General features: G+C 41.8%; 2 protein-coding genes across 3 annotated transcripts in view; both read right to left on the bottom strand.

The window, feature by feature from the left end:
• The window catches only part of fbxw11a (F-box and WD repeat domain containing 11a), a 12,162-nt gene extending 2,204 nt beyond the window's left edge, over positions 1 to 9,958 (bottom strand). Inside the window, exons 1-10 of one of the 2 annotated variants that reach the window (XM_030764618.1) lie at positions 9,920 to 9,958; positions 6,880 to 6,984; positions 5,190 to 5,255; positions 4,446 to 4,665; positions 4,121 to 4,307; positions 3,342 to 3,432; positions 2,742 to 2,879; positions 2,307 to 2,425; positions 1,111 to 1,360; positions 446 to 564 (exon numbers count right to left, since the gene is read on the bottom strand). In XM_030764618.1, coding sequence (XP_030620478.1) covers positions 446 to 564; positions 1,111 to 1,360; positions 2,307 to 2,425; positions 2,742 to 2,879; positions 3,342 to 3,432; positions 4,121 to 4,307; positions 4,446 to 4,665; positions 5,190 to 5,255; positions 6,880 to 6,984; positions 9,920 to 9,958 — 1,334 coding nt within the window. The remainder of the gene's footprint in view (positions 1 to 445; positions 565 to 1,110; positions 1,361 to 2,306; positions 2,426 to 2,741; positions 2,880 to 3,341; positions 3,433 to 4,120; positions 4,308 to 4,445; positions 4,666 to 5,189; positions 5,256 to 6,879; positions 6,985 to 9,919) is intronic. The other variant, XM_030764620.1, reaches the window with a different exon arrangement.
• A 3,887-nt stretch (positions 9,959 to 13,845) lies between these two features.
• On the bottom strand, positions 13,846 to 20,696 carry etf1a (eukaryotic translation termination factor 1a). Its single transcript, XM_030766272.1, has 11 exons — positions 20,559 to 20,696; positions 20,058 to 20,164; positions 18,214 to 18,389; positions 16,737 to 16,876; positions 16,433 to 16,571; positions 15,836 to 16,026; positions 15,493 to 15,622; positions 15,150 to 15,323; positions 14,835 to 14,899; positions 14,481 to 14,628; positions 13,846 to 14,021 (listed from the first exon to the last, which is right to left on the bottom strand). Exons 2-11 carry the CDS (start codon positions 20,141 to 20,143, stop codon positions 13,939 to 13,941), a joined length of 1,332 nt encoding a protein of 443 aa, XP_030622132.1. The 5' UTR covers positions 20,144 to 20,164; positions 20,559 to 20,696; the 3' UTR covers positions 13,846 to 13,938.
• Positions 20,697 to 21,377: the final 681 nt, after the last annotated feature.

The following is a 21,377-nucleotide window of genomic DNA, read 5'->3' as shown; positions in this document are numbered from 1 at the left end:
AACAGAACACAGACGCAAACACGGGGAGATGCACGCATATACATACACAGATATACTACACACACGCAGGCATGTTCCATGCTCTATATACCACAACCTAAACATGAAACACAGAGAGAAATGGTGTGTATATATATATACACAGACATACTAAACACCCTCACACAGGTAGAGTTTCCCACATTCACACTGTATATCCCACAACCAAAACACAACACCAGACACAGGAAACACTAAAACTCATAGTAGAGAGGGAAAGATGTTGCCTACACACAGACACGTAACGGGCAGAGAGAGAGAAAGACAGAAAGATTGCTTACATTCACCAACCTAGACACATACACAGAGAAATTAAACACATGCAAACATGCTCCACAGTCTCTATCACACATATGACAAACACACACACAGACACACACACACACATACACAAACACACACTCACCGGATGGTGTTGTCAGAGGAGCCACTGACCACCAGTCTGTCTCTGTACTGTAGGCAGGCAATGCCACGCTTATGCCCATTCAGCGTTCGCACAAACTCACACGTGCTCGTGCTCCAAACCTAAAAATACCCATACACGCACTGGAATGAGCAAACACACAAGTCTACACAATTCAACACACACACACAAAAAAAAGAAAGCTGACAGAGTTCACAGCAAACGTGTGGACAGCAGAATCTTTCAGCAACCATGTCACAGTCGATGTCAGAGTAACTGCACACTGTTCTAGAATGCGTTCTGTGTGGGAGAAGAGTAACGCGGGAACAGCGGAACGTTCCGTGAGGGCCAAAAGAAATGTTGAGCTTAACTAAAACGAACGGAAGGTCTGGTTACCCAGTTCAGTTATTTTTGTACTTATTCTCTGAAAATATTCAAATGTCAACACTAACGGATGGAGTTCAGCTGAATTCATGCTACTGGATGAATTCAGCTCCTTTTAGACCAAAGTCCCCAAGTCAGTGTGAAAACAGATTGGAACTGGGCCTGAAAAGTCCACGCTAAGCACACATTCATATTCAAAAAAGAGGCCAGAAATAACTTAAGTTCTTTATTCTGCGAATCTCAACCTCGTCCCTTATTCTGTGAGTCTTGACCTAATTTCTCACCTTGATAGTCCTGTCTCCCGACGCAGAGACAATGTATTTGTCATCAAAGTCAACCACATTAACGGCAGCGCGGTGTCCGACCAAAACTCGCCTGAGGCTGATATCTGTGGGAGAGGCCATGTCCCACACTGCAATAGAGCGGTCTTTCGAACATGTCACCATCAAACCGTTACAGAACCGCAGGTGCAGAACCGCCTCATTATGGTGGATCAGAGTGTTTAAGACTTCCCCTGAACCAACATCCCAAACCCTGAAAGAGAGAGAGAGAGAGAGAGAGAACATTCCTGAATGTCAGTTTGTGCAGTCATTTATCTTGAGCAGTAACAGCAGTTTCCGTTCTGTGCTGTAAATGAGCTTTTTTATTTTGGCTTCCATTTTGAGTCCAGGCAGTGATTATGATTAATCTGACAGTAAAACATAAACTACATATATACTTCACTCAAAATGTACTGACACGCCAGCGAAAATACCATTTTTCACAATGACTCAAGAGTACACACATATGCACAGAGAACCAATGCTGGAAAACATGACATTTTGATCCCCAAACATCTATAACCCATCGCTGCTGTTGCTACGGAAGTGAGGTCATTCTTTCCAAGAAGATTTCCCAGTGTGCACCAGGTTAACAAGGTTTTTTAGGGTCTAGTTACCTCTCTACACGCTTACACTGGACTGGTGTTATTAGAGTTCTCACACTCTCCGCCATCACTCATACACACACACTGGGAATCTTTAATTTGATACAAGGACAGAAAACATTATTTGTGCCAGGTTCCATGGCAGTTTCATTCAGACGTGCTAAAACTTATTAATATGATTTTTCCAACATTCACACAGAAACTGTAGTACCACCAAAAGCATACTGAAGTTCCAGAGAAAACTTTTTACCACATACTCAACACGTCTTTCAAACAGCAGGGAAGAAAGGAAGACGGACAGTGAAGCGCAGTTTTGACAGGAAGATAAACTTAATTCAAAGCATGTGTGTATGTATTTACATCAATATGTATATATATTTATGAGCAAAAATACCACTACATTATTCATATATGTGCTGGTATGTATAGATGTATATACGCATACAAACACACATACATATGACAGTGAGAGACTGATAGCTTGTGTGTGTGTGTGTGTGTGTGTGTGTGTGTGTGTGTATGAGTGGCGTGCGTCTATGCCTGCGTGTCTCGGACCTGACAGTGGAGTCTGACGATCCTGTTACTATGACTCTTTCATCGTACTGCAGACAGAGAACCGACCCGGTGTGACCCGTCAGAACCTTCAGGCACTCCAGAGTCTGCTTATCCCAGATCTACCACAGAGACAAAGACAAAGCAAACTAGAGACCGAGCACAGCAGACAGGTATAAAGCCTAGCACAGGCTACTGACTAAATAAGCTGTGGAAGGAAGTTAAAAAAGGAATGACAAATAATAATGGATGAAGGGATGAAAAGAGAGGAGACTGCAGTCTCTCCCCTGCTTTCTATTTTCAATAACATTTCTCATTCAACACTAATTTCATTTCAACATGACACTAAATCAATCAGATGACAGTTACACAAGTGATAAACACACCCAGGTGCATGTGTGCATACACACACGCGTGCACGCACACACACACACCCACCTTTATTGAGTTGTCTCGTAGGCCACTGATGATTTTTTCGTCATCGTACTGAAGGCAGTAGACGCCCTTACTGTTCTCTGATCGACACTGAATCCTCTGTAGGTTATGCCTACCACACCTCCAATTGGCCTCTATAGTCTGACAGAGAGACAGAGGGAGAGAGAATCCAAGATAATGGTGAGTCAGAGTAACCTCTAAACAATGAAGATTATAGATAATAGACTCCCTTATTTAAATGAAGCGCTCAGCAGTTTTTCATCAGCTGACCGCTGATTCTTACCTTACAACTTCACAGGGGAGGTTTAATGCTTCCCACTGGGAAATCTTAACTGTGTTCTAATATGCTAACATTAGGTTTAAAAGAGCAGAAAACAACCGGTGTATATGAGATTGATCGTACAAAACGCTGACCTCATATGCTATTAGCTATAAAGAGGCTAATGTTAGCACGCTGAAACATAGCTGTTACAGCTGATGGAATACATAAAACTCCCATCTAGAGAGTTGTTTTAAGGCAAAAAGAAAGTGATGAAAAAAGGGAAAAATAATAGTGAACATTTTCTTCGATAAGCTCTTAAGGTCTGACTGTGTTATTTGTACCTCAATGTCTTGAATGATTTTGGGATAGAGGGAGTGGTAATAAGAGTTGGGTGGGACTTCTGAAGTGCGGTTCTTAAAAAGGTACTTCTCCCTGGTGAAGGACAGGAAAGGAAACCAATCAGATGCATTATGACCTAATAGCACCAACTTTCTGTCTGACACACAAACCTGTGGCCATTCCTCCCTCCGTAATGCCCTACAAACCCCTAAAACCCACACCCCTCCAGACACCTGGGGGGGTATTCCAAGTGGTTTAGTGACTAACCCGGCTAAGTTAAATCTGAGTAAGTAGTAAACCTCCTAATAGAAGAGCCCTATGGCTTCATTCTCCTAGCAAAACGAAGCTATAGGGCTCTTTTATTAGGAGGTTTACTACTTACTCTGAGTTAACTTAGCCGGACTAGTCTCTAAACCACATACTTGGAATACCCCCCTGTTCTTCCAGAACATTCTTACCACTGATCATTAAGTCCTGCAACTTTACAATAACAGAAGAATAACTTTAAATCTCTAATGTAGTATTCATACAATGACAAAGCTTGTGTTGACTTATATGTGAAGATTTCAATAAAAATGAATTGTTGAGCTCTTACACAAAGTTCTCAAACCTCACACAACATAATTCCCCCTCCAAAGATAAGGGTTTCCATATTCTCAGTTTGACTGGAAAATTGGTTAAATAACCACAATATTGCAACAAGCAAACAAACAAGAAAGGAAAAAGAGACTACCCATCCCTCCCACATCCTGTCTAGTTCTAAGTGGCCTCCCTCTCTCACCACTGGTGTCTCTCGGCAAGTCCCCTCCACAGTGGGTCTGTTCTGACCATGCGCTCGATGAGTTTTTTCCACAGCATGCCCTCCGAGATCACCCGCTGCCACTCCTTACACACCAGCTCCGCACAGCACAGAGACCGAGCATCTAGAAACGACAGAATATTCTCCGCTATGTGGTCCAGACCCTGGGCTAGAGGGAGAGAGGGAGAGAGAAAGAGAGAGAGAGAGAGGAGGGGGTGAGGAGAGGAGATAAAAATGAGGAAACTTTTCAGGTGTGAAAGGAATTTTAGATGACAAAGTCACGTTATAGTGAGTGTATGTGTTATACCTGGCAGTGCTGTGATAAAGTCTCTCTGCAGCATAGGTTTGAGGTAGGAGTTGATGTGTCCGTGTTGATAGTGGCACATTCGGGAGATGAGATGTTCCACAAACTCCACCTGGTCTGCTTCTGACCACTGATCAAACAGCTGAATACACACGTCTTTCTCTTTCTCATAGTTCCCTCCCGAAGGCCGCTTCCTCAAACCTGACAACGGCCCGTTACCCACCTGACAACCACACATTACCATGGAGACATGTTATCAAGTAGACACATCACTATTTTTTCACCATAGAGTGTTCCATTACGTCTGAAATGGAAAGATGTTGAAAGACTGAGCTGGAAAGAGACAGACACTGAACCAACTGAAACGGGAGGCTACTTAACGTAAACTAAAGAAAAATACTGAAATACTGTAAAATCACTGCTGTGCCAAATACAGCTTCACTTTATACTAAAATATAATAATAAAAATACATATGTAATAAAAATACACAAATATAAAACCAAGTGGATTCAGTTTCACAGAATTTTTCTATCACTAGAACTGCATGTGATTAAAATAGGAATACGACATTAAATTTTTAAAAATGTTAAAAAATAAATAAATAAATATATGTGTGTGTGTGTATTTTTTTTTTTTTATATAGGTATTTGTCATTAATGTTGTATTCTATACAAATATGGTTATAAAATGAAAACACAAAGGACTTCAAATGTATAAATTAAAATAAAAAATGTATTGTTTCCTACCTTAAACACAGTTTTCTTTGGTGACAGTTCATTTGTGAGATTCTGAGTCTCCATAACTGTCATGTTCTACACAGAGAGAGAGAAGGAAAGAATGAGAGAGTGGACGAGAGAGACAGAATATATTAGTGTTAGTCTGTTTACACGTTATTTGTGTACTTGTGGCAAGCTTATTTCTGTGAGTACACATGCGTGTGGCAAGAACCAGGACACGCAGCGAATAGGCAGACCACACGAAAGTATGAACAGGAAAGTGAAGGCATGACAAACGGTAAGCCATCACTGACTGGAAATGTTTTGTCACGCATTAAAAATTGTGGTTTGATTTTTGTGATAGGCTTAACAGTAAAAGCATTAGTCAGCCAGTTGTCTGATTTCTCATGTTGTCAGGGAATGTGTGTGTAGGACTTTACATCCCTTTTCTGGGAAATAATACCGCAGTGGTGTGCATATTAACACTATTATTAACACTATTATTAAACACACACACACGCGCGCGCATCCCTGCACACACGCCCGCACGCACACACACTCGCGCACACACACAAGCACACACATGCGCACACACAATTACTATGTAATTTTAAAGAACAATAAAAACAGCATTTCCAAGGCTTAAGACAATAAAATCAATTCTGCTGACTGCTTCTCAATGACCCCAGCTCTAATCTTGGTCAGCAGAGGGAGATAGGTCAGCTTGATTGACTGGTGTTAAAGACTATCTCCTCTAAACACGCTTCAGTTGCCAGGGAAATTTCAATAAGGCTGTGTGAATGGCCAGTGCATCCAAATGGTAATACTGGCAACTGTGTGTGTGTGTGTGTGTGTGTGTGACATTCAGAGCACATTATGATTACTATAATCATAACTGTACTCCTGTCTGTCTGCCTCTTCTCAAACACCGACCTCTCCATCTCTCTAACACACACACACACGCACACACACACTTCTGAGTGGACTGGTGCGTAATGGATGATAACTCGAATGTGTGTGTGTGTGTGTGTGTGTGTGTGTGTGTGCATTTACAGAGGAGAGTGAGGATGTACTCAGGCAGCAGGCACTAACAAAGCAAAAGCGGACTTAGGCGTTCAGAAGGCAGGCCGGCATACGAGCAGGGTGGGGGGGGGGGGGGGGGGGGGGGTTGACACACCAACTGACTGACTGGACAGGGAGATGAGCAGACACTAAAGGGGGGGGGGGGGGGGGGGGGACAGATACAGATAGACTTACAGACTCTCTCATTCTGCCTGGGCTTCCAAAATTTCAAGCTATGCTATACCCTCACAGGCCAGCAAGAGAACAGCCTGTCCATGCAGTCTAAACAAGGCACGTACACCCAGAGTACACAGACAAACACTTCTTCTCAAACACTGCGCTCAATCACACAGAAACACTGACGAGAAGAGACGCCCAAACACTGCTCACGTAAGTGAACACTAACACATGTACAGAAACGGATACACACACGCACACACACACACAATCACAAAGTCAAAAAGTGGAAGGTAACAAAGAGAAGAGGGCTCAATTCATGCAAAGCTCAGAACGACAACGAGCTGAGAGCAATCACCACGGCCTGACTGGGCTGAAAACTACAGCTCTGCTGGGAGCACTGGGAGGGCAGGGAGCGGACACACGGCACTCGGGTGAGAGAAGGAAAGGAAAGGAGGAGAAAGAGAGGAGAGAACAGAACCTGGTTGTGGACCCGGGTGGAGGGCAGGCTCTGCAGACATCTGAGAGCACATAAACTCTCAGCCACCGAGGAACAACCCAGCCAGAGAGAGCGAGGCAGGGAACACTGTGAGAGAGAGAGAGAGAGAGAGAGAGAGAGAGAGAGACAGAGAGAGAAAGAGAGAGAGAGAGAGAGAGAGAGACAGAGAGAAGGAGAGAGAGAGAGAGAATAGGGGCAGTGTTATAGTGGAGACGGAGTAAATGATAAAGTGAGGGGAAGAAAGAGAGGGATAGAGAGCGAGACAAAAAATGACAAGGGGGGGGGGGAGACAGAGAGAGAGAGAGCGAGATATTATGCGACAAGTGATTGAAAGTGGCCCAAAGAGAGGGAGTGGAGGGAGACATAGGAGTGAGAGTGAAGAGAGGAGAGAGGAGGAGAGTGAGGGGGGGAAAAAACAGTGTTAGAGCCACATAAAGTGAGTGCACACACAAACACACAGAAAAACACAGTGCACAGACACTGACAAACACAACAGACAAAAGCATCTTTTCAAATGAGAAGCAACTAAAGGAGGCACGTCTAAAAGGGCCTAAAATTGACCACTACCTCCTCTGCATGCGTTTACATGCACACACACACACACACACACACACACACACACATTCGCTCACACACACAAACAAAACACATACAACACACATAGCCAACAGCTCTCAATCCATTATCAAACTGCCTTAGTGGTGTGTACTTGTTCTATATTGACTGAGTAAAGCACTACAAATTTTTGCTTTTAAATATTAAATCACAAAAAATCTGCAGAATACTTGGTGTTTGATTGCTCCATTTGGATTGCATCAAATGTGTTGTGTCTATAGATCACAGGCTTGAGCATAACACGGCCTTGGCAGTTTAGTTTGGGTTTTGTAGTTTTCTTTTTTTCTTTTCTTTTTTTTTTTTTTTTTGGAGCCCCAGGAAACAAGTCCTGTCTTTCATCCAAAACTACCCAAAAGGTGAAGAAGAGTGAACATCCGGAAGTGCTAATATCCTGGAGGACCAAGCTTGAAAAATGTACTTCTCTAACCAGGCCCGACATCTTGGGGGGGGGGGGGCAACCAGGGAAGCTTTCCTGGGCCCAACCGGGGGCGTGGTAGGAGAGAGAGTGATCCTCACTCATTGGGGTGGGGGCAAGGGCCCGCTGAAATTATTTTGTCCCGGGCCCAGGCATCATGCAAGCCGGCCGCGTCTCTAACCTTAACCTGGATAACTTTGCATTATTTTCCCTTTTAGCTGTCATATACCTCTGAGGCAGCCTTGGAGTTCAGTGCTGCACTGGAAGACACATCAGCAAAAAGCAGGCGTGCTCCAAAGTTAAGTTCAAAACGCCACAGTTAACGGCCCTTCTCACGACTGAACTAAATTACTACTATTTCAGTTTTCAATATTCGGTGTGTATTAACTAGCTATTTTTCATGTTAAGAATGTTGAGCTATTACCAAAGAGCTCTAGTCAGGACATTCTTCAGTTGATAATGAGCTCACACAGGGGTTTAATAGTCTCCTGAAGTCCTAAAATTATCAGGTATAAGAAAATAATACCAGTAGACTCTATTCGGTCTTTCACCTCGACAGTTAAATACTTCGGTTTCTTCACTGACCAAACCCTCTAAAGATCGTAGTAGTATTAGTTGATTTTGTGGAGCGTTAACTGATTTGATAATACAAGTATAATGCATTTAAATAACGGGGTTCAAGCCAAAAAAAAAAAAAAAAAAGAACGGTGAACTTGATACATTCTTAAGCTGTTCACAAGACGTGAAGTCAGCGCAGATCTGCCGCATATGTTCATTAGTCTGCAGCGCTGAGCTGAGCTGACTCCATCAACCTCAGTAACTTCATAACTGGAAGAGTTAGCGATGGAAACCATGGCAACCTCACATAATGAAGGTTTCTGAAGGTCGAAATGGAAATGCGATGCCGCTATGATGTGTACTGCCTTTAGTAATCAGCGTCATTTTTTTGAATAATAGTGAATTATTTTAACTCCCTACAAGATATACGGAAAACAACGAGAGCTAGAATGAGTTAGAAGTTTTGTGCTATAGGATTTTATGACCTAAACTAGCACCAACATATTACCGAGGCCAACTGTAAACATACACTGTTTGACAAGCAGTTTTGTGTCCAGTGATTTTACATTTTGTCAAGTCAGTTCGTCCTTTCTAGTCTTAACTTCATTGTAGATAACATTTAAATAAACTTACTAACGAAAGAGACATCTTTGGGCTATGCTGACCAATCAAGAGATGTAAACAAATAGGCTATCTGCCCGTAATTGTACTGGTTCATGGTCAACCATAAACGTGGGGATTAGACTTTTATCAAATACTTTAAGTGTAGTCTGATTTCACTATAACAAGTGCATTTTCTTAAGCGTGTATAAATCAGCCAGTGACGGGTTCAGCTCTACATTTCAAAAATGAGCAAACAGTCAGTTTACTAACACCCTCTGTCTGCGCAGTGTTTGTGACCAAACCAAAACAATAAACGGGATCTCTACGGAAATTAAGCGGCATTCTAACACGCCTTTGTTTGAACACGTTGGGTAATTTATACAGAGGAAAATAATTAGCTGGTTTAAACTATGAAATACCCAGTATGGCTTATATAGCTGTCTAACAATATTGTCTAGTGTGTGAGCGGCCAGCAAGGCCAAATGGCGCATAGCCACCGCAGTGACTGCGCTCTCCTTCTCTACTGACCAAACTATGCGTTCATGAGCCACCTACCTTCATTTTAAAATTATTAATTGTGGTGTTAATCAGTGAATTCGGTAGGACTAATATTAGTAAGTGTCAGCCACGACATAATCACTTAGATGCTGTAAAAATTATTGATCTCAGGCCCGGACGTTCGCTGTTTTGTCTCGGTAGCGGTCGCTGTCCCTCATCCAACTTTACTGTCTATCGCGTCGTTCGGGTGCGTTGCCATTCCTCCTTTCATCCAAGCACGAACGCCTAAATAGCTGCGACTTTTGGCTCAGTCTATGAGTCGTGACTGCTTACCATCAACTCCAGCGTCTTGTCCTCCATCTCTGGCTCCATGTTGTTGTTCCGCCCGACGCTCGGTGTGAAAATGGTAAACTAGAATAATATGAACGTAGAAACTCTAAGAGCACTCCAAAAATGGCCGGCAGTATTTAATATTTTTCAAAACAATAGACATCGTTGTGTTTCACTGTCAGTAATCTTAACGGTGGTATAGTGTTGTAATATATATATATATATATATATATATATATATATATACTTCCAAGACCGATATATCTAACATATTTCATCTCGATTTCCATCGCTCCATGTTAGCATACATCATACATTATCAGTATTACCGAAAGGAGCAGGATACATAGAGCTTGGGCTTCCCACATATGGTGACAAATGTCTGTAGGCTATTCATGGAGTATAGCTGAGCTAGCTGGTTAATTCTGGAGCTGGAATATTGTCATAGTAACAAATAATAAACAGAGTTAAAACTGCAGAAAGCATTACCAGCCACGAAATACGGTTTATTATGTGCCATTGCCCTTGGGACATGTTAACAACATCACAGCAATCAATCACTGTCACGAATTTACCGCAAACTGAGTTTAACATGTCGCCTTGGAGGGTTTTCTTATATTTTCTATTTCAATTTAGATTTTGCAATTAGGGCCCACTTCAGGGGCCTTTATTTTGAAGTATCCCAGCTCAAAAATTCCGCACCCCGTTCTTAATTTTACTTCCGTTCGTTTCATTGTTACTGGCTCCAGCAATTATGAGAGGAAATAACATGCAGACGTATTTTGCATCAAGGGAAATGTTTATGTGCATATTTTTTTGTGCCAGAGTGCGTTTTAAGTGTGTTCAAGGCAATTTAATTTGGTTAGATGAACTTTAGGATTGTTACTATTGATAAAATCAGGAAAGGCTGATGTGGCTTGGCTAACCTTGCAATACAACAATAAATAATACCAATACTAATACTAATAGGCCTACCAATATTAATGTTAATACTGAGACTAGTAATACCAATGAGTAGTGTTACTAACCCCATTAATTTACCCATGGTGAAGTGATCTCAGTTACATAACATGCTTTGCACTTCATCCTAATTTCAGCCAACAACGTCCCATTTCATGAAAATGAACGTGGTACTTTGGATGAACAAAAGAGATACAGTGTTTTCCACTCTGAGGAACACAGCAATAGAGGCACTTGTCTGTGTGAACTGAGCACTACGTCCGATACCTGCAATGACTGGAGAATGGAAAAGTCTAAGCCACGGTCATTTCAACAGTCCTGATCTCAACAGTGTAGACAATGCAGTATGACTCATTGTAAACCTCTGTGATTTCTTTTCAGAAATGTTTTTATGTGAAAAAAGGACCCTTTCATTTATAACTGCTTTTCAAAATTTGATTAAAATAATAAACGTTTATTTCTCATAGAGTATGTACAGTGAAAAGTCAATGATTCTGACCGTTAACAGCATTAATATTAAAAATGAGCTCAGTCAGTTCTGGTACACAGTGATCTGTAGTGGACATCAGGTAGACTGACACATCTCCAGCTGAAATGTACAAGGAACAGCCCCCAAAACATGAAACAGTCAAAACCCTACAATACACTTAGAAAAATTCCAGGTTTGGTAAACTTTTCTTGCTTCAGTGGGTTTTCACTCCAATAAATCTGACATCAAAGCAAACCTTTAGACACAATACAGCCACATAGGTCTGGTCTTGGCAGAACTGTTTACTGGGATACCTTTGGTTGTTAATTCTACAGTTATACACAACAGCTGGTTTGCATCGTGTAAAAAGAGCCCATCATACTTCAATAACCCTTAAACTGACTTATACACAGAAACTTTATTGTAGGGGCAATGCATGAAATCAGTCACAAAATTGGCATTTTTGACCATATTACTTTAGATTTCCACAAAACTTTCCACATATAAATCATTCAAAGTTCTGTGAACTGTGAGCACTTCCATAGAGTTCTCAAAACCACCTCAACTGACTTAGTCCACCAAGTCTGGCATTGTGGTTTGTGCTTGATTCACTTTAAATTTGTGGCATGATATTTGTGGTGTGATTCTCTTGCAGGATGTGAACAAAAAGCTATCTTGGTTAGTGTGTTCTCAGACCCAATTTTGGCACGTCAGTGCATTCAAAGTGTTGTGTGGTCTTACTTCCAAAGAGAAATTCAGAGTAAATCGAAACTGGTCTTACTTCCAAAGAGAAATTCAGAGGAAATCAAAACTGGTCTTACTTCCAAAGAGAAATTGAAACTGGTCTATCAACACATCTGTGGGTTCTTCCAGATGTAAAGAGTGTGAATAAAACATACTGACCTTTTTAATTTTCACCTCTTTCTTCACTTAGAGAACAGAGCTTGGCTCTTTTCAAGATATATACTAGGTGGTGAAGATCATATCTTCTGACTAAAAAATACTTCATCATTCCTGATAACTTAAAAATTTTATAACTTTCAAGCTCATTGGGTTATCAAATAAAGTTTTGAACAACGTTGAACAAAAAATACTAGACTTTTTTACTCTTGGACTATTTTACTAATGAATTGCTTTTTTTTTTTTTTTTTTTTGGCCGTTACCTAAAACAATTTTGTGTTTCACACTTTCAAACACCTTCACCAATATCTTTTGTAAATTTTTGTGCAGTATTATGATGGAACACGGCACCCTTCATCTCTGACTGACTAGCATTTGTAGAAAACGCTGTTGCACTGAACTCCAGCCTTAATGTCCTAGAGAGAAAGATCAAATGAGAAGGCTATATACTGTATGTTACAGGCATGCCTAGCACTGCAGTCAACAGACGCAGTGTCCACTCAGGAAACTAGTTTTAGCCAGCAATGTACCAGTCAGACACAAATATGTGTTTTCCTGGAAAGCAAAAATATGAAATGTTTTCTTTTTTTTCCCCCCTCAATCTAAGGGCTTCAAGACAACACCCTTTTGGCACTGGCGGAGAAGGGTTGCCAACAGTACTGAAGCACATGGGTCTCACACACCAGTACACACTCACACTAACCTGTTTTGATGAATATTCATAACAATGACAACACCAGCATGACCTCACCCAAGAGCAAATTTTGAATCGCTGCATTTTTGGCAGGAGAGGGGGATGAAAATTGCAGTTGGAACAGCCTTGACGTTTCAAAACATATTCTGAGTATTAGAAACAAACTTGTCGACCCATTCCCCAGCGAGCCGAGCCGAACCTACAGGCCAAGTTTAAGTCGGCCCTGAAAACTGAATAAGATTTATTTCTAATATCAAGATTTCATTCGGTGTGAAATGGGCCAGACAGAACTTTGAAGAAGAAGACACCACACAATTGAGAAGCAAAGCTGATGAAGGGGCAGAGGTTTTAAGCAGTTTGAATTTAATACTTCTTTTTTTTTTTTTGTCCCCCAGTCGCTACAGAAACCCAGGTAAAAAAAAAATCCCAAACTTGTCATAAAATACAGCAGCAGTTGCTAGTAAAAAAAAAAAAAAAAAAAAAAAAAAAGAAGAAGAAGAAAGGAAAAGAAAAAAAAAAAAGAAAGGAAAAAAAGAAAGAAAGAAAAGAGGACTCCGAGACGAAGACGGGGATGGGTAAAAAGAGCGTTTGGGGTGGGGTATAAAGAAAAATATATTTCTGTGGAAGAGGAGTGAGTCCATAGATTTTTTTTTTTTTTTTTCAGATGGGGTGGAGAGAGAGAAACATCCTGGGAACAGACTGTTGTGTTTTAATCTGTAAAAGGGGTAGAAAACAAAACATGGCCAAGTCCTATCCAATCAGAGTGCTCTGTGGCAGGGGCATATTCAGTATTCATGAAGGGCTCTCTCCTTCACTTGACTGACAGATAATAACTCCTCTTCAGAGTGTGTGTGTGTGTGTGTCTGTGTGTGTGTGGGGGGGGGTTAGTTAGGGTCCAGACTCACTCTCTCCCTGCAAAAGAGAGACTGATTTCTTTCTGTTTTTCTTCATTCACTCTTTTTTGTTTTCTTTTTCTCCCATGGTTCAGTCCCAGACTACCTAGTAGTCATCCAAATCAAAGAACTCATCGTCATCCCCCTGATACTCCATGCCCTGGAAATCAACCCTGTACCGCAGAATGCCTGTCAGAGAGAGAGAGAGAGAGAGAGAGAGAGAGAGAGAGAGAGAGAGAGAGAGAGAGAGAGAAAAAAGACTTTTGTTCAATAGGATAGAAGAGACAGAGACGGGGGTGGGTAAATGGAGAGAAACTACAATCACAACTGTCTGTGATTAGTGTAAAGTCACTATCTAAAATGTATTCATTACTTTTTGTTCTGATGTGGGAATTAACTCTGTGAGAGGAACCGCACACAACTAAGTTGTGCTCAACTAAATTACTTCTGATTCACTCTGTGCATTTAACAACTGTATTAACTGAATACAGGGCCATGTGAATTTTTTAAAATATGGATTTTCATTGGCATTCACTAGTTAAACAAACATGTAAAATGGAAACATTTTTCATATCTATGTGTTTCCTCAGGAGTGTGTGAAAGGCTTACAGTGAGTGCGAGTGTGTGTGTGTGCGCGCGCAATCTCACCCCCGATGCCTCCGAAGCCTTTCACAAACTGTGACCCCTCCTGACTCTTATCCGTGACGATCTCCAGTGTGGCTCCAAACTTCTTATAGTTATTAGCAAACCACTCCAGCAGGGGCATACAGTCTATGAGCTCATGCTCTTGTCCAGTCTGTACATACACACACACAATATCCATTTATTTGGTTGAATTCAAGCAGACATTCAGTCTATGAAGTCCCGTTTCACTATATTATGCAGAGCTGAACAACTTAAAACAGATTTATCAGCTTGGTTTGACTTCGGTAAACATTAACCGTGGACACAGGTACATTATTGGTGCCAATATACACATATTAAACACAAACACTCTCTAACCTCCTTATCTGTGAAGTGAGACTTGTCTTTCTCTTGTTCTGGCGTCAGATAAATGATCTTCTCATCTGAGAACAAAAAAAAGAGGAGGGAGTAGGAGAGGGACAAGGAGGGAGAAGGAGAGAGAGAGAGAAAGAGGAAGAGAGACTGAGTGTGAAAATGCAGACACATGTAGAAAACATGTTTCTAACAAAGCTATTTGTTAGTGTGAAGGACAACTGAACCTAACCTTCACGCACAGGTGGGCAAGATAATGAAGCATGAAACATAAAGTATAGATCTGACATGTGTTTATGTTCATATGGAATGGGTCTGTACCGTTCTCTGCTCCGTTGCCTTCTGCCCCGTGCACTCGTAGGATGTATCTCATAGTGTCCAGGTTCTCATAGACGATTAAAATCTCCACTGCTCCCATCTCTAGAGCCTTCAGTGTGTCCTCCACACCAAAACAATACTTCCCCGTATCCTGACTGATCTCATCAAAATACCTCCCTACACACACACACACACACACACACACACACACAAAGCTTTATCAGCTTCAACTTCATCACTAGGCCAATAAATCTCATCAACAAATGAAAACAGTCATTACTCTAACAAGTTAGTGGTGAAGATACCCTCACGTACAACTTTGAGTTCAGAATTTTCTGAAACACACCTATAAGTTTCTTCTCTTGGATGAATTTGACATTGGACAGCACTTCCGCAGAGAGCTCAATCGCCTGATTAAATCCGTTCTCTCCACCGTATGAAATATCCACCAACTTCAGCACTTTTGCCTGTAACCTCTGTCAAGCAAATAAAATCAACCAATCAGAGAGACCCATGCTGAAAAGCCAAGCATCAGATACCGGAAGGTGTTATGTCTTTAACAGCAATGTGCAGTAATCCTCTCTTCTACAGGACAATCTTGATTTTTCTCATTGTGTTTAGAGAAAATATGAAACATTAAGAAAGCAAACAACAGAAAAACAGTTGCGGGTGACAATGGACAGCCGTACCGGGTCAAACATGTCAGACTGACTGAGTTCTGTTTTGAAGTCCGCAGATCCTGCCAACACCATTCCTGCCACATTGACTTTATCGTTGGAGACGAAGAGCTGTACGGCCGTCTCCGCAACCTTCCTCACATAATTATGTCTCTTTTCCATCCTTAAACGAGCAAAACGCAGAGCAGACTGTCCTCCTCTACCTGAGAGACAAATCATGGAGGGAGATTATTGGAAGAGGATCCACCTGATGGAACCCACAACTAGGGCATTTTTCAGAGTGGGAACTTTTTGTGGAACTCGTGTACTTTTCTAGGAACTCCACCCCCCTTTATCACTACAGGAACTTGGGCCAATTTTGGTTCCTGGGCCATGGTCTCCCCATGGATAGTTCCAGAACTCTTTAGCCCCTCAAAAAGTTCCTGAACCTAAGTGGAAAAAAGGCCTATACACTCCTAAAAGCCACTGACTACGACTGAGCAGCAAGAGTCAACATGCCCCCGTACCAACCCAAGAGAAACATAGTGAGTTACATTGCCTTACACTCTCAGCCACAGTCTAGATGTGTGTCAGATAAATGTTAGCAGGGAGGAGTGTTGTGCTGCATACCATGCTTTTTGGGCAAGTCGACAGTAAACTTATGAAGCACTTCTCTGGTGTTCCCCTGTAAGGTCCCAAACAGAGCTCCGCTCCCATCAATCACAATAAAACCAAATTTACTGTCATCAGACAACAGTGCCGTCAGAGCCTGCAGAGGGAGAAAGAGAGAGAAAGGACTGAAAATGGATTTATTACCGATACTGTAAATTAAGACTGACTCTCCAGGAAAAATCTCCACAGCTCCTCAATAGACAGCGAAGACAGCTGGGCTGCCAATCTTAGAGAGAGAGAAAGAGCTAAACAGGGTCCTTACCTCAGTGTGAAATTTGTTGTCACAGAGATATAGAGAGGTATTAATGGGTTTGAAAGGTTCAAAGTCAATATTGACTTTCTTCTCTTTCCCTTCCTCCGTTACAATGGTCCCGCAATACACCACTAGACCATTAGGGGGCACTGGGAAGAAACAGAAAGGACAACACATATAAATGAAATGATAGGGGGGACACACTATACCTGCATCTGTTGGACACACAGCCAGTAGCTCTATTTAAGACTTATATTAAATGCTTGCCTGAACTATACATAACTCTGAAAGTGTACAGTGTTTACATGAGGCTAGCTATTAGCAAGTTACCATGGAGATATGCCACCAAGCACAAAGAGTGAACACAGCTTCCTCCTGAATTTAAAAATTGGAAGTCATAACCCATACACAATTCTAGTCCTTGTGTGTTCCTATTCAATCAAACTTCTTATCCATGAAGTAAAGGTTTCACACCTTTTCACCAGGTTTTTGTTCCCCTTAAACAAGTCTGAACATGGTGGTTTCATGCACATGGCCTATACTAAATGACACTGACGATCCTAACAGTTTGAGTCCTTACAGCTGGAAACAATGGTACACATGAGACTGAGATCAATGCCTTTGTACTTAGGGCCTTTGTCTCAAACGAATCAATGAGTGTCCAATAAGCTTAAAGCAAACTGGCTCTGATGTTTCACTGTGTGACTGTGTTCTTGTCTTAAAGGCTCTCTGTGGTAATCAAAAGTACAGCCTCTCTGTCTCAATGTTACTTTTATTATGCAAGGTGGACCTTGCAGGTTTCACTGCAGTTTTTTCGGTAAGGATATTAGCTTAAAGACACTTGCATTTTATAGGATTTTGTATGTGTTTGCGATGTCTGTGAGCATCTAATCAAACCAATTCTGCCATGAGGCCCTGCAAAAAAAGCCAGATGATTTGTGAAAGTTAGGTAATTGTTGCGGGTCAAATCTTAAAAAATGAGTCAAGTAGAGTTTTGACTTTAGTTTGGTTTCACATAACCTGGTAAACTTTCTCCTGATTATGTTTCATCACTCAAAACTCATTTGTTTCAAAACTAGCCTCCAAGCCAAACCAAGGATATAACTTCATTCTTATGGCCCTCTTAACCCATCTGGGGTAAATCTTTTTGTATCTATGCAGAATACCTCATCATATTGTTTACATTCAGTTTCAGCTTCAAATTGTCTTTGTTGAGGATGTTATTAAATGTCCAAAAAAAGAGGTCAAATTTTTTTTGCAGTGAACAGTCCAGGAAGGTTACAATTTGTTGGATCAGTTGGATCAGAGTCATAGAAGCGTAACTTGTTGAATGCCCAAATGTCTTGGTTTAAGAGCTGGTTGTTTTGTCGGTGTTAAAAATCATCAGATCAGCACAATTAATTCAAGACAAAGACTCTCTGACCTGAGGCAATTGTGTTCTAGACAAAATGAAGATAAAAACACACACACACACACACACACACACCTTTGTTATAGAGTTTGAGTCTCTGCTGTACTGAGGTGATGGCTCCCAGAACAGACAGGCGGTTAACTCTGCTTTTGATATTGGAAGCAGTTCCAAACTCATCAGCCAACATCTTTGCCACTCTGGAGATCTGATCCTTTGGAGGAATGATCAGCGAAATCATACTGGTCCCGTTACTACAAGAGGAGACAGAGATGGAGAGGAAAGAGTGAAAAAAAGGGTGAGAGAGATTGAGTGACTGGTGAGGTGGGGTGATTTGAAGGGATCATACTCTAAAAGAAACGGGAGTGGTGATGTGTGATGGTTTGAAGGCGGAATTTCAAAAATAAACTCGCTGCAGCACGATTGAGCCAATAGTAAGACTTCATTCTGTTCACGGATTACCCAGGAGCCCAACAGGTGCCCTCACAAAGGGCAGGCATCAAAGACATTGCTGCTTTTATTCTCACTGACACACACTTCTGAGGACAGGTCAAAAGGATCATAGCGGTGCCAAAACAGAGACTGTGTATACACACTACAGTGCCAGTTCACATACTGCATCAGAACACATACATGCTTGTTTTCATAAGCACAAAAAGGTCTCATTAACTAAATCTAAAGTTTATGAAAATGGTATTATCCAGCAGAGCTCTAAAATGAACAAGCTCAAGAGCAGATTATATCTTCATATGGTTTATTTAGGCTACATTACTGTATGCATGAGGGGCTGATAAAAACACAACCTGGAAATCAAACAAAAAGTCGGCAGTCGCTGTGTTGTCAAACAAAGACTCAAAGAGGCATACAGAAAACACACTCAGAGAATAAAAGACTGCCCTTGAATCAAGGACTATAGTGTTGTGGCACACCACTGTCCCCTCTCAAAGGCTACCTGTCACGACTGAAAAACTCCACAACGGCACACGTCAGCGGTCACGCTGACGTTGCATTTACACACACCGGTTAACTCACCGGCAAATGTAGGGCTAACGGACATGTGCGTCACTACAGTACCCATGCCGGTTACTGAAACACTGACAACAAAAATGAGTCACAACAAACCATCACCTTTAACGCGTTATGGCTCATAATACTTTACATGAATCCAATGATTAAATGACTGAGCTTTTCAAATTAAAATTAACACTCGCTTCGACAAAACTGGCTTTGATCGACAAGTTTTTTTCCATTTCCATAAAGAGCGCACTCCCTCGACCGATATCTCATGACATTGACACTGTTCTTATCGTTCAGGGCAAAAATATCGTTAACTGGTTTTCACCGGCCGTTTAAAGAGAGGCATGGTACATACGATATGAATGTCATAACTTGGCCAATCCGACATAGTTAAAACCGGGCCACATATATGGCGCAATTCAATACCAACGACGCAACGGTACTTCACAAGGAGCTGAGGATAACTGAGTTTGATCTGATCCGAGACTGTACGTTAACTCCCCTTGTCCTACTAACGATAATCAAGGTAAACGTAAAATAAAACCAAAAAAGGCCCGGCATGAACGATCCTCCTGAGAATATTGAGGCCTGCATTGTACTCCCCATGCCTGAAAGAGACCTTACGTTTTAGCTAGCTGTCCACACTGTTCTAAATACACAAAGCTCAAAACCTCTATTCATAGTAATGAACAACTCACTGCTTTCAGAACGTTTAAAATTACTACCAAACCGGTGCAAACTGCACGAAGTTACACCTCATTAACCGACTGCCTGCTCCTCCCATGCGTTATCGTGCTAAGCTATCCCTAGCACTACAGCGGCGGTTTGGAAGCGAAGCGGCACACTGCCTTCGCGGCTCATGCTGCCAACCCAACACTCAAACAAAACTCTCTATTTCCACATACCCTCGGGCTGCCTCCAAACTTTTAATCAGCTTCTTGATTTTCCATATCTCCACGTTTCTGTCCGCTGCGCTCGGGTCGTCCGCCATCTTCCCTGCTGTAATCGGCACCTGGAAAGAAAATGGGGAAGGGCGCAAAAAGTGAATTAGTTAAAGCGGAATCTCAAAATGTTTCCATGCTAGTTAAATCTAAATCGACGTGAAAATCATGCGTCCCTTGGCAGTGGTTTGGTTAACGTTCTTGACCTATTCCCCCTAAAATCTACCGGCATACCCCTCGTTGCTCACCTGACGTACAGAGCAGCCCCAGTCTTAGAGACCCGACACCGGCTGTTGGTTCTAGTAAAGTGCGCGGTAAAGCTAGGCCCTCGCTCTTTCCCAGGCCCTAGAGCCCACCCTATTCCCCGTGTGGCCAAACCAGCCATCGTTTAGGAAACCAACATAACCGTGCAATCAATCCAAATAAGCCCCGACCAGTCCCGCTGATAACCGAAGAGAACAGTACCTGCCTCAGGCTCCACCGCTCCTCTCACGTTCACTTCTGCGCTACGGCCGCCGCACTTGTTGTTTCGGTTGCCTGCTACAATGTGACGTTGCCTCTCTCTCCCTCTCTCTCACTGTATCTCTCTTCTCTTTCTCTGCCGGTTCCGTCTCCGCTTAAGCCGTAGCGTGGTGCAAAGGAGAGGTTCACACATGTGGTAGGTGGGTTTAGAGATTCTCGTCTTTCTACTTCCTAGTAACCCTCGCGGAAATAATAAGGCGAGAGACTATTATTGGACAAAAGCAATGCCTGTTCCACAAAAAAAAATTGTGATTGGAGAAGAGTAGAAAGCGGAAATGTGTGGGAATAGTCATGGAGAGCAGGGACCCATGGGAATTGTAGGCCTTTTTTGTCATTAAAGAGGAACATGGAATTGACTGAGGGTGGTGAGTAATGTGGCAGTCATATTTTAAGTTTTAAAACACAGGTGACAATAAATAATCAGTTACTTTGGTTTTGCTAATCATAAGAATTATGTACAACAACACTTGAGTGTCTTATTCCACACTGGATAAATAATTATGAACAATAAAAAGGGAGGAAAATTTTATGTTTCAATGGAAAGGGGGGACATGTAGTTGTTGAAGTGTTTTGTTATTTTTTTAAACATGCAACACAAAGTACTACAAGACACAAGTTGCACACAGAGTTAGGACATGTATGTATCATCAGAGGGCTTTGCTGCCTGTTCTAACTTAGACTGACAGACACTTCTAGCCATACAGGGCTCCAATGTTTCACCAAAAGAAAAGCTCTCAGTTAGTTTTGGTACTTGGTTCATCT

Source organism: Chanos chanos, chromosome 2 (genome assembly GCF_902362185.1).
Source record: "Chanos chanos chromosome 2, fChaCha1.1, whole genome shotgun sequence".
NCBI lineage: Eukaryota > Metazoa > Chordata > Actinopteri > Gonorynchiformes > Chanidae > Chanos > Chanos chanos.
The sequence above is the reverse complement of the archived record's forward strand: the minus strand, read 5'-3'. Positions and strand labels throughout refer to the sequence as shown.

Coding starts and splice junctions, on each gene's coding strand:
- etf1a (XM_030766272.1), bottom strand. CDS start 20,143: ATGGCGGACGACCCGAGCGCAGCGGACAGAAACGTGGAGATATGGAAA. Junction 16,877..18,213: donor ACTCAAACTCTATAACAAAG/GTGTGTGTGTGT, acceptor GTTTCTTCCCAG/TGCCCCCTAATGGTCTAGTG. Junction 15,623..15,835: donor AGTCTGACATGTTTGACCCG/GTACGGCTGTCC, acceptor TTTGCTTGACAG/AGGTTACAGGCAAAAGTGCT.